Source organism: Lepisosteus platostomus, chromosome 5, assembly GCF_059453375.1.
Source record: "Lepisosteus platostomus isolate fLepPlt1 chromosome 5, fLepPlt1.hap1, whole genome shotgun sequence".
In the NCBI taxonomy this organism is placed as follows: domain Eukaryota; kingdom Metazoa; phylum Chordata; class Actinopteri; order Semionotiformes; family Lepisosteidae; genus Lepisosteus; species Lepisosteus platostomus.
In genome coordinates, this window is record NC_142615.1 from 69,094,862 (window position 1) to 69,107,096 (window position 12,235).

At 49.5% G+C, this 12,235-nt stretch overlaps 3 protein-coding genes across 4 annotated transcripts in view; 2 read left to right on the forward strand and 1 right to left on the reverse strand.

Moving 5' to 3' along the window:
- Positions 1-12,235, reverse strand: part of LOC148671925 (GTPase IMAP family member 7-like) — a 396,318-nt gene that overhangs the window by 333,381 nt on the left and 50,702 nt on the right. The window lies entirely within an intron of this gene.
- LOC148671943 (uncharacterized) overlaps positions 1-12,235 on the forward strand; it is a 121,655-nt gene that overhangs the window by 104,421 nt on the left and 4,999 nt on the right. Inside the window, exons 3-4 of the mRNA XM_088632758.1 lie at positions 10,880-10,971; positions 11,636-11,700. Of these exons, the coding sequence (XP_088488884.1) occupies positions 10,880-10,971; positions 11,636-11,700 (157 nt within the window). The remainder of the gene's footprint in view (positions 1-10,879; positions 10,972-11,635; positions 11,701-12,235) is intronic.
- LOC148671947 (uncharacterized) overlaps positions 1-12,235 on the forward strand; it is a 206,332-nt gene that overhangs the window by 62,318 nt on the left and 131,779 nt on the right. The gene's annotated exons all lie outside the window — the stretch shown is intronic.

Below are 12,235 nucleotides of genomic sequence, written 5' to 3' on the forward strand. Positions count from 1 at the left end.
TCTTGTCTTCGGGAACCTGTGGAAGGTCTTCAAGGAACCTACGTGTGCGGACCGAGTCCTCACTAGCCTCGCTGGAGAAGAGTGCTTTGTAGAACTGCATGGTCCTCTCCTGGATCTGCCCGGCCTCGTGCAGCTGCTGCCCTGTCTCCGAGCGCAGGCAGTGGATCTGCCGGCTCTGGCCCGGTTTCTTCTCTAGGCTGAAGAAGTAGCGAGTCGGGGTGTCTACCTTTGATGCACTCTGAACCCTAGAATTTATTAGAGCTCTTTGTACTTTTGTGTCCAGCAGGCCAATGAGTGATTCTTTTTGGGTGCGGAGGTCATCAATTAGCCTCCTGTCTGCACGACACTCCAGAGCCTTGTGCAGCTCCAGAATGTCTCTCTCCAGAGCCTTCATGGACTCACGGATACCTCTCGTGACACTTCCGGTGTACTGCTGGCAGAACTGGCGAATCTGCACCTTGCCAATATCCCACCACTGCCTCAGGGAGACAAAGTGGGCTTTCTGACTCCTCCATTGCTGCCCGAAGAACAAGAAGCAGTCACAGAAGTGAGCATCGTCAAGCAGCTGGGTATTAAAGTGCCAGTAGGCACTGCGGGACCTCACTGATGGCACAACGACTGTGCAGACAGTGAGGCAGTGGTCCGACAGGCCCACTGGACAAATGGAGCACTGCTTGACGATGCTGTAATGATGTTTACGGCAGTAAAGTCGGTCTAGCCTGGCCAGAGAGAGGGTATTCCCCCTGACCTGAGCCCAGGTGTACTGCCTCGTGTCCCCATGACATCTCCTCCAGATGTCAGTGAGGTCAGACTTGACGAGGATCCTGCCCAGCTCCCTGGCCGATGGGCCATGTGGCTCTGCGTGATTCCTGTCCAGTGTGCTGCTCTCTGTGCAGTTGAAATCCCCCCCCAGGAAGACCAGCTCTTCAGGCTGGCAGGTCGCCAGTGCAGTCTCAAGCTCCCTGAAGAGGGTGACCCTCTCCCCGCCGTTGGTGGGTGCGTAAACGTTAATAAAAACAAAGGTTTTCTTCCCAAGAACTACTCGCACGAGTAGTAGGCGACCCTTCACCACCTCCTGGGCGGCGATAGAGAGGGGCTTGAACCCCACAGAGAGCAGCACCGTGACCCCCGCGTTCACAGGGACCCGTGACTGTACACGATGTCCCCCTGCCACTCCCGCTGCCAGGCGACGATGTTGGAGCTGTCGGTGTGGGTCTCCTGCAGGAAAGTCACCTGCAGGCTCTTTTCTTTGATAATCTCCAACACCGCAGCTCGCTTCAAAGCCCTCCTGCACCCATTGGTGTTCAAACTCCCTATTCTAATGTCACCCATGTTTGCGGAAAAGAAAAAACATAAAACACGAACAGACATGTAGCACGCAGACGGATAGTGATGTGATGTGAGGGACAGGACTCATTCGTGCTGAGGTGCGTTTCGCGGTCCTGCCTTGATCTTACCTAAAAGGCTCTTCAGGCGCCATCTCTCCTGATCACTGAAGTAATTCGCACCCGAGCCCCTCTCCGGTGTGGGGGGCTCCCTGCTCTTCTGAGGGCTGCGGTGGTCCACTCTTTACTGTCTGCTCTCCTGCTTGGGACGCCACCGGCTCGGGCTCACCTGCTCCCTCCAGCGATCTCCTCTCCTGCACCCCGGCCGTGGGCTCTGACTCCCCGCTGCCTCCCTGCGCTGCTCCGCTCCCCGCTGCCTGACGCTGTCGGCTGGCCTCCTGTGCGCCCTGGGGCTGAGGCTCCCTGCCCGTCTCTTCCTCCACCTCTGGGCAGTTCTTCACCACATGCCCCTCGCTCCCGCACCTGAAGCACTTCATCAATTCCGAAGTCACGACTACAACGTAGTCACAGCTGTCAATTCGAAATTTAAGGGCCACATTGATCTCTTCTGTGGGGTTTTTTAAGATGACGTGCTTCAGCTGCGGTGCCCTGCAGCCCAGAGGGACCCTCCTGATCGGAGAGACCACCTGTCCGTACCGGGACAGCTCCCTCTCCAGCAGCTCATTTCTCATTAACGGAGGCACGTTGGAGAGGGTGATCTTTCGAGCCGGGGCCGCGAGAGGCAGTACCGGGGTGAAGGTGCCGTCCAGGACGACTCCCTTCTCCACCAGGGTGTTTGCCAGATCGGTAGATTGCAGGAAAATGACTATACCTCCACTCATGCGGGAAGCGGACCTGATGTTCCTGCAGCCCACGACCTCCCCGACCGCAAGAACGCACCTCTCAAGCGGACAGAACTCCGCAGGGGAGATTTTCACACCATGGCGTCGAGTTATTTTCTCAAAGGAGAGGTCTGGAGGATCAGAGCCTCCAGAACCGGCCATGATGAGAAAATAAACCTCGCTTTTCCCCAAAAAAAGACAGAAAAACACAAAACCAGTGAAGAAACACCGCCACACGATCAAACCCACCGAAGCTCCGCCCACTCACTCACTCAGTCTCGCGAGAAACAAAGAGAGAAACAGGTACAAATTCACACTGAACAACAACACATTGGAGCACACATCCAGCTACAGATATCTCGGTCTCACCATCAGCTCTTCCGGGAGTTTTGACCTGGCAGTGAAGGCACTGAGGGAGAAGGCACTCAGGGCTTTCTACGCAATAAGAAGGAGGCTCTTCAACATCAACCCACCAACAAGAATCTGGCTCCAAATATTTGAAAGTGTAATCCAACCCATTGCCCTATACGGTAGTGAAGTGTGGGGTCCCCTCACACACCAGGATTACACCCAATGGGACAAACAGCCCACAGAAACTGTTGAAACATCCTCCGTGTGCAGAGAAAAACTCCTAACAACGGGTGCAGGGCCGAATTAGGCCAGGACCCACTATTGATAAACATACAGAAAAGAATATTAAAGTATTGGCTACACCTAAAAAACAGCGACCAAAATTCCTACCACCACAAAGCCCTGCTGAGCCCAAAGCAGAGCCCCCTGAGCCAGCTGGTCCTGAGGCTCACTAACCTGAGCCACACCGACACTAACCAGCCTCAGGACAGCACTGCTAGAGCACCACAACCCAGACTCAACCACATCACAGCACAGATCAAACAGCAATATCTCACACACTGGGACACACACACACAAACACAACATAAACTGGAATGCTACAGAACCCTAAACAGACAATACACACTAGCTGAATATTGGACCAAAATAAAAAATAACAAACAGAAACAGACCCTGACAAAGTACAGGTTCAGTGACCACAACCTGGCCATAGAAACTGGGCGACACAGGCAGACCTGGCTGTCCAGAGAGGACAGGCTGTGCTCCCACTGCCAGCGGGGAGAAATAGAGACAGAGGTGCACTTCCTACTGCACTGTGACAGATACTCTGGGATTAGAGAAACATTCTTCCCGAAATTCAGAAATCTAATCCCAGAGTTCCCACACCTGCCAAAACCACAACAGGTCCCAATCCTACTGGGAGAGGGAGGAGGGAACTCAGTTGATCTGGCAGCACAGTGTGTGATCTCCTGTCACAGCCTGAGGAACAGTGAGTCTGTCTCCCAATAATGCACCAGCCGCCAACAGTATATGTCAGTATTTTATAATATGTCTTTGTTGTAAATGTCTGTAGATTTTATTTTACTTCTATTTTTTGTTTTGTTCCATGTTAATTTTATTATTTTTATTTGCTTTGGCAACACTGATTGTACCCATCGGTCATGCTAATAAAGCACCTTGAATTGAATTGAGAGAGCGAGAGAGAGAGCGAGAGACCTGAGAGAGAGAGGGGTTCATACAGACACTGTGGGACAGTACTGTGTTTAGCGTGTTGTCACAGTGGGACAGTACTGTGATCAAAGTGGGGCGCTAGTGTTCAGTGAGAAATCACAGTGGCACAGGACTGTGTTCAGTGTGTGATCACAGTGGCACAGTAGTGTGTTCGGAGTGTGATCACAGTAGGACAGTAGTGTGTTCGGAGTGTGATAATTGTTGGACAGAACTGTGTTCAGTGAGTAATCACAGTGGCATAGTAGTGTTTTTAGTGTGGCATCTGAGAGGCACAGTTCTGTGTTCAGTGTGTCATCAGAGTGGTACAGTAGTGTGTTCGGTGAGTAATTACAGTGCGACAGTAGTGTGTTCAGTGAGAAATCACAGTGCGACAGTACTGTGTTCAGTGTATGATCACAGTGGCACAGTACTGTGTTCAGTGTGTGATCACAGTGGTACAGTACTGTGTTCAGTGCGTGGTCACAGTGGGACAGTACAGTGTTCAGTGCGTGGTCACAGTGGGACAGTACAGTGTTCAGTGCGTGGTCACAGTGGGACAGTACAGTGTTCACTGTGTGATCACAGTGGGACAGTACAGTGTTCACTGTGTGATCCCAGTGGCACAGTACAGTGTTTACTGTATGATCCCAGTGGCACAGTACAGTGTTCACTGTGTGATCCCAGTGGCACAGTACAGTGTTCACTGTGTGATCCCAGTGGCACAGTACTGTGTTCAGTGTGTCAACTAAATGGGACAGTACTGTGTTCAGTGTGTGATCACAGTGGCACAGTACTGTGTTTGGTGTGTGATCCCAGTAGGACAGTAGTGTGTTCACTGTGTGATCAAAGTGGCACAGTAGTGTGTTCAGTGAGTAATCACAGTGGTATAGTAGTGTTCACTGTGTGATCAAAGTGGCACAGTAGTGTGTTCAGTGAGTAATCACAGTGGTATAGTAGTGTTCACTGTGTGATTAAAGTGGCACAGTAGTGTGTTCAGTGAGTAATCACAGTGGGACAGTAGTGTTTAGTGAGTGATCACAGTGGCACAGTACAGTGTTCACTGTGTGATCACAGTGGCACAGTACAGTGTTCAGTGTGTGATCAGAGTGGTACAGTAGTGTGTTCAGTGAGTTATCATAATGGGACAATACAGTGCTCATAGTGTGATCACAGTGGCACAGTAGTGTATTCAGTGTGTGATCACAGTGGCACAGTACTGTGTTCAGGGAGTGATCACAGTAGGACAGTTGTGTGTTCGGTGTGTGTGATCAGAGTGGTACAGTAGTCTGTTCAGTGTGTCATCAGAGTGGCACAGTACTGTGTTCAGTGTGTCATCTGAGTGGGACAGTAGTGTGTTCGGTGAGTAATTACAGTGCGACAGTAGTGTGTTCAGTGAGAAATCACAGTGCGACAGTACTGTGTTCAGTGTATGATCACAGTGGCACAGTACTGTGTTCAGTGTGTGATCACAGTGGTACAGTACTGTGTTCAGTGTGTGGTCACAGTGGCACAGTAGTGTGTTTAGTGTGTGATCATAGAGGGGCGCTAGTGTTCAGTGAGAAATAATAAATAATAAAGTAAATAATAACAACGTAACGTGGTTTTCGGCACGTCTACCTAGGCTGCAGCTGATCCTGCATTATGTTTCATGTAAAAGTCTTAGCTTAGATTTTGTTTGCAAAAGACAAGCAAAATCTTTAAATGCAAATAACAAAAACTAGACACAACCGCAGTCCATACGAGGCCCCCTGCTACACTTTCACTGTTAATTCATTAAAGCCCATATTATCTGTGCTTTCCCTCACGATAAACAACTGCACCTGAATTGACACATCTCTTCTTGCTGAGTCCTTCGCACAACAAACAAAATTACTCACCGGTCAGAGACAACAATTCTAGTGGCGCATATCCTGTCTTTGACAGGACTTGTAGTGTTTTTAGAGAAACCAACAAGGTCAGTTCTATTTCTTGTGTTTATCACCGTCGGAAATTACTCTCCAGTCAGCTGATTTGTACACCGTGTGTGCAGTTCTTGTGTGAAGGAGATTGTTACTAGTATTAGTAGTATTACTTAGTAGTATTACTACTATTATCATTGTTATCAGTAGTATTAGTAGAGTATTAGTATTATCAGTAGTAGTAGTATTAGTAGTATTATTAGTGTTGCCAGTAGTAGTAGCAGTAGTATTATTAGTATTAATACTTATTAGTATTAGTAATTTATAATAATACTAATAATTATTAGTATTATTAGTAATAGTAGTATTAGTAGTAGTACTATTGTTATCAGTAGTATTTTAAGTGTTAGTAGTAGTACTATTGTTATCAGAAGTAGTATTAGTGTTAGTAGTAGTACTATTGTTATCAGTATTAGTGTTAGTAGTAGTACTATTGTTAGCAGTATTAGTGTTAGTAGTAGTACTGTTGTTAGCAGTATTAGTGTTAGTGTTAGTAGTAGTACTGTTGTTAGCAGTGGTATTATTAGTGTTAGGGGGTCATCCAGTTGGGGCTGCACACTGGTGGTGGTAGTGGGATCCCCATGTCCTATAAAGAGCTGCACACTGGTGGCGGTAGTGGGATCCCCATGACCTGTAAAGAGCTGCACACTGGTGGCGGTAGTGGGATCCCCAGGACCTGTAAAGAGCTGCACACTGGTGGCGGTAGTGGGATCCCCATGACCTGTAAAGAGCTCTGAGTGGAGTGTCCAGGAAAGAGCTATAGAAGTGTATTATTATTATTAATATCATCCAGCCCGAACCCCATCGAGCGTGACTCCCTGATCCTGACCTCTCTCTCTCTCTCCCCCAGGTGGAGAAGCGCCCCCCGGCGGCCGAGCCCCGCGGCTCCGCTCAGCAGCTGCTCCTGCTGCTGGTGGCCGCGCTGTGTCTCCAGATCTACGTCTCCGAGGAGCCCAGGTCCGAACTGGCGCTGCCCGCCGCCAGCTTTCCCCCCGAGGGGCAGGGGCAGGGAGGGCGGGGGAGGAAGAGGGGGCGGGGGCCGAAGTGACGAAGACCGGGGAGGTGCTGCTCCTGGTTGGCGTCTCTCAGTACCTCAGCTGCAGCTCCGACCTGTGACCTGTGACCTGTAACCCCCTCCGCCCCCCTTCTGGATGGAGTCCGACCGTGACGGGAGAGGCCCTCGAGTCCGGCCCGATACCGATACCCATACCGGCCAGCCGGACCCGAACCCGAGCTCGGACCCGGACCGCTAGCGCCCGGAGAGGGGAGTCCGGGACTCGTGGGCGGAGACGCCCGTGGCGCCTTATCGCTCTGTTTGTTTATTGATTGATTTCCTGCATGGCTTATTTATCTATCTATCTTATTGACGGAGAGACTCATGTGTCTTATTGATGGAGAGTATTTCAGTGAGAGCGGAGGTGGTGCTACTCTTCCTTCACCGTGAGGAAATGGAACGGTTCTCCATGATTTGTCATTGTATAATCGATCGATCGGTCGATGGCAGCGAGTGAAATGATCGTGGGGTGGGTGGGGAACGACGCGTGTTTCACTCCCTTCTCCCACCCCCACCCACAAAAACAACACCACCCACGCTCCCCGGCGAGAGACGGAGCCCTGGACTTCCGGTTCCTGTTGCTCTCTTGTGTGGGAATGGCAGGCGAGCCCCAGGCGTGGATGTGTTTCTGCGTGGCTCAAGCAGACTCCCACGGACACGCCTGTGAGGTCGCGGGTCGTCTTCATTTTTAACCTTCTTGCGTTCATCGTGAGTGAGGGGAGGGGAGGAGGGCGGTTTCTCCTCTGAAACTGACTGAGGTCTTTGTTTGTGTTTCCTAAGTCCCTAAGTTTCCTAAGAGATTTTATTTCAATAAAAAAGGAAATTGGACCTTAAAAGCAGGACAGGAGGGAGTATTTCGCCACAGTAACGCCCAGAGGACTAAGACTGACCGCCCCTTGGTCCGAAATCCCCAGACCCCACCGGATCGCTCTCCTTTCTCCGCCTGGCCGTGGCCTGGGGTTCCTCGTGAGGGAGGGAGCCCCCGGTTGCTGTACGTTCTGTGAAAAGATGAATAAAAACGGAGAAGCAGCGGTGTGGTTTGTGTTTGTTCTGGGGAGGGATTGACGCTGCAGAAGAGCCGACTGAGAGTCTGCGTTGGAGCCGGTGGAAGAGAGGAGATTGTCCTCAAACTGTACTCGTCCCCAGACAGTCACGGGCTCTGGGGGGGCAGCTCAGACAAGGGGGGTGGGGGGAGGTCGGGGTCAATCTGCGCTCAGGCATCTGCGGTTAAGAGAGGGTCTGTACACAGAGAGGGGTGGGAGGGGGGAACAAGCCGATGAAATCCTCAGGTCTGTTATCTACTGTCTGCTCTCCTTCTCTCTCTGGCCTGCTGTTTTCCCGATCTGTCTCTCTCCTGAAGCAGTTCAGCTCGGGCCTCTGACTTCTGGTGCTTTGTCTCCCCCTGGCGGGGACTGCGCAGTACTGCAGCGCCTCATTGACTTCATAGATCCAGACGGGTGTGGACCCCAGTGTCCCGACTGCTGGTCAGTACAGATCCCAGGACACTGTGTGTGAGAGTTGGGGTTGTGGACCCCAGTGTCCCGACTGCTGGTCATTACAGATCAGGACACTGGGTGTGAGAGTAGGGGTGTGACCCCAGTGACCCCACTGCTGGTCAGGGGTGTTGCTTAGTCGGGGTTCGGTCTGTACTCCCCAAATTCCCTCTCCTCAGTTGTTTGCAGGTGGGATGAAGTGGGGTCCCTGACTGTAAAGTGCTTTGGAGATCGTTTTAGATCAACTTTCCAGAACCCCAAACAAGAGAGTTTGCTTATGAAAAATAATTTTAAAAGTATTTTTAAATTCCTAAGTGATGAGATATACCAGAAAAGTTCATATCAGGCAGCGCCCAAGACTTCATTCTGCTCTGGTGAGTTAATCATTAACTGAACCCAGTAAATTTATCAAGGGCCACTGAAAGGACAAAGTCCTGCCCTTCAGATCACCAGGAAGAGACGGAGAGAGAGAGATGGCAGAGTTTAGGTGCTTAGCGACCAGCCCTGGTGAGTTTTCTCTTGTTCTACCTGTCAGAGTGTCGGTAAGGGAGACACTGAGGGTCTCTTCTCTGTCACAGAGCACAGCAGCAGCTGGAGAAGTGTCTTCCTGTCTGCTGAGAGTGTGTTCTGTGTGTCAGACACACGGGTTCTGAACAAGGAGAGAGACAGAAACTGTTTTACTTTCACTTTCTCTTGTTAGCGATCAGAGATCGGTAGTGTAAACTCAAGCTGTTTGGGATTCACTAAATATTTTAATAAGGTGTTTAAGGTAGAATGATATATGTTAAACCTGACTGTGTGCTGATGGTATTGGATTCACACTGTTAGTATTCATGATGCTCAGACACGCTCGGATATGATCGATTCCTGTTTGTTGCTCAGAGGCCATGTTTATTGTACAGTTGATAATACCAGAGAGGAATCAGTACAGATAAACAACAGAGGAATTTATTTGGCCCATAATTAGTAATGATTCCAGGGTCTCATGCAGCTGTTTCTCCTGTCTTGACGGGGCAGCTTGTTCCCTTCCTCAACCCCTCTCTGTGTACAGTAGAGTCCCATGTCCTGACTGGAGGAGCTCATCCAGCTGTGTCTGGAGAGAAGCCAGGGTATCATCTTCAACAACAGGGCTGGGCAGCTTGTTCCCCTCTCCCACCCCCTCTGTGTACAGTAGAGCCTCCCACTCCTGATTTTAAGTCTTAGTGTTGCTTTGAGCCTCAGTGTTAATTCTGAGGAACTTTGAGGTGTCAATATCTAACTGGTCTTTAATGATGACTGACTGTCACTGAGGATGTTGAATATTTTCTTTGTACGTGGTTCCCTATCTTCACCCTGTCAGTGTGGGACACTCCCTTCAGACTAAAGAGACTCAGTTCCTCCAGCTTGTCAGCTTCACTGTTTTTAAACTAACATCATGCTAGTTCTCTTCAGTGTGCATCACAGTAGTTAGTTTCTAAGCGGTTTGAAACTATACAACACACAGATTTCCCAGCCAGGTCGCTGAGTCCCAAACATTTCTGTATGAAGTGTGACATTTTAGACTCACTACTGAAGAATCAGGACGGACTGAATGATTTTACAGTTTTTTACATGTATTTTTAAAATAAGGTGGTATAAAGGTTCATTCTGAACACAGGAGTCCCATATGTGTCTGAACTGCCATTGGATACTCAGAGTGTTAGTGGGTCTCTACAGGGCCCTCCTGAAGTATTGGCGCCCTTGGTAAAGATGAGCAAGGAAGACATTGGAAAAATGTCTGTGTTGTTTATCAGATGAGAGAACATCTGGAACTCCTCAGTGAGAGAGTCTGGAGAGACCCAATAGTGCTGTTCATCTGGGGGGACACACTGGGAGACACAACCATTGAGCAGCACATTGAGAGAGGAGGGAAGAAGCTCCAGTATCTGGTGGAGAAGTGTGGGAACAGGTATCATGTTCTCAACAACAAGAACAGGGGTGACCGCACTCAGGTCACAGAGCTGCTGGAGAAGATAGAGGACATGGTGGCAGAAATGAGTGTCTTTCCTTACATGATGGACAGAAAACTTCTGCAGAAGATAGAGAAGAGGAAGTACAGTACTCTCTCTGTACAGCACACTGACACACAGCTCTCTCTCCTACATCACTGAGCCTCTGTCTATGACACACTGACACACAGCTCTCTCTCCTACATCACTGACTCTCTGTATGGCACACTGATACACAGCTCTCTCTCCTACATCACTGACCCTCTCTCTCAAGGTCCTGTAAGAATATTAGTGCGAGTCACGAGTTCACAACAGGAAGAGAGTTTGCTTGGATTCACTGACTGTCCCTTCTGATCCAGGATGATCCACACTTTCTCTAGGAGTGTGATTAGACTTCGATATGAAGTAAGTATTCTAAAATACAGGAAACAGAGGGATCCTGAACACGCAGAGGAACCTAGATGTCTGCACAGCGCGAGAATCACAGTGGACTCTAAACACAGTGAGCAGCATCACACCAGATCCATAACGAGCCCATTATCATGATGATGGTGTCAAAACAGCAGCCAGGTCGTCTCAGAAGATCAGACAGCTGTATTCAACAGTTTGTAGCAACTGAGATACCGAGACAGACTCACGCCTGTCACTCTGTGATGCCCAGCTCTTTCTTTCAACAGGTCCAGCAGCTGAGGAATATTCACCTGGGGCACGTGAGACTGAGGGCTCACTGTCTGTGGGAGATAAGCCTGATGAAGTTAGCAGAACCAAAGTAAGTGTTTGTACCTCCAGGAAAAGTCTTTACCTCCACACTTGTGACATCTCATCTCCCACACTGGAGAAACACCTGAGTCTTTACCTCCACACGTGTGAGATCTCCTCTCCCCCACTGGAGACACACCTGAGTCTTTAACTCCCCACCTGTGAGATCTCATCTCCCACACTGGAGACACACCTGCCTGTATCTTTACCTCCACACCTGTGACATCTCCTCTCCCACACTGGAGAGACACCTGATTCTTTACCTCCACACCTGTGACATCTCCTCTCCCACACTGGAGAGACACCTGATTCTTTACCTCCACACATGTGACATCTCCTCTCCCACACTGGAGACACACCTGTATCTTTACCTCCACACCTGTGACATCTCCTCTCCCACACTGGAGAGACACCTGATTCTTTACCTCCACACATGTGACATCTCCTCTCCCACACTGGAGAGACACCTGTATCTTTACCTCCACACCTGTGACATCTCCTCTCCCACACTGGAGATGCACCTGAGTCTTTACCTCCACACCTGTGACATCTCCTCTCCCACACTGGAGACACACCTGTATCTTTACCTCCACACCTGTGACATCTCCTCTCCCACACTGGAGACACACCTGTATCTTTACCTCCACACCTGTGACATCTCAATTCGTTTTCAGGTCCCAGGGAACGTGACTGAATTCACTCCTGAAATAAAATTTCAGAACAGGAAGGAAACCTACAGGTACCTGATATTTTGGTCTTTTTTGCCATCCTTTGCTTAACAAGCAAAAATGAGATTAAAACATAAGAAGTCCTGAACATCACTAAAAGGCATATTTTGAGGCCGAAAGACCTTCAGGACAAACAGAATTCCAGAACACACTGCTCGATGCTACATACAGACCCCTTGTTTGTCTCGTTATTTTAAATGCACAGTTTCCTGTGCTCCCAGTGAGGAGCTGCCAGATGTCTGTTCTACTCACTTGCATGACAGCGGTCTAGGTAAACTCCATTTCCCACAAGGCCACTGGTCTACTTCCTGTGCCACTCCTCCCTCTGACTCTCTAAGCTGCCCGTCAATCATAATGTCATCCTGGTCCAGCCAAGTATCTTGCAGTATCTCAGCGGAAGCGCTCAGTTGCCATGGCAGTGGACTCGCAGTTTATCTGTATGAATAAAAGTCAGCAGAAGGGATTTTCACAGTCACCTCTTTTTCCAGAGACTCGCTCTCCTGCAACCTGACAGCTTCACGGAGAAATGACACTAAAATAGATACA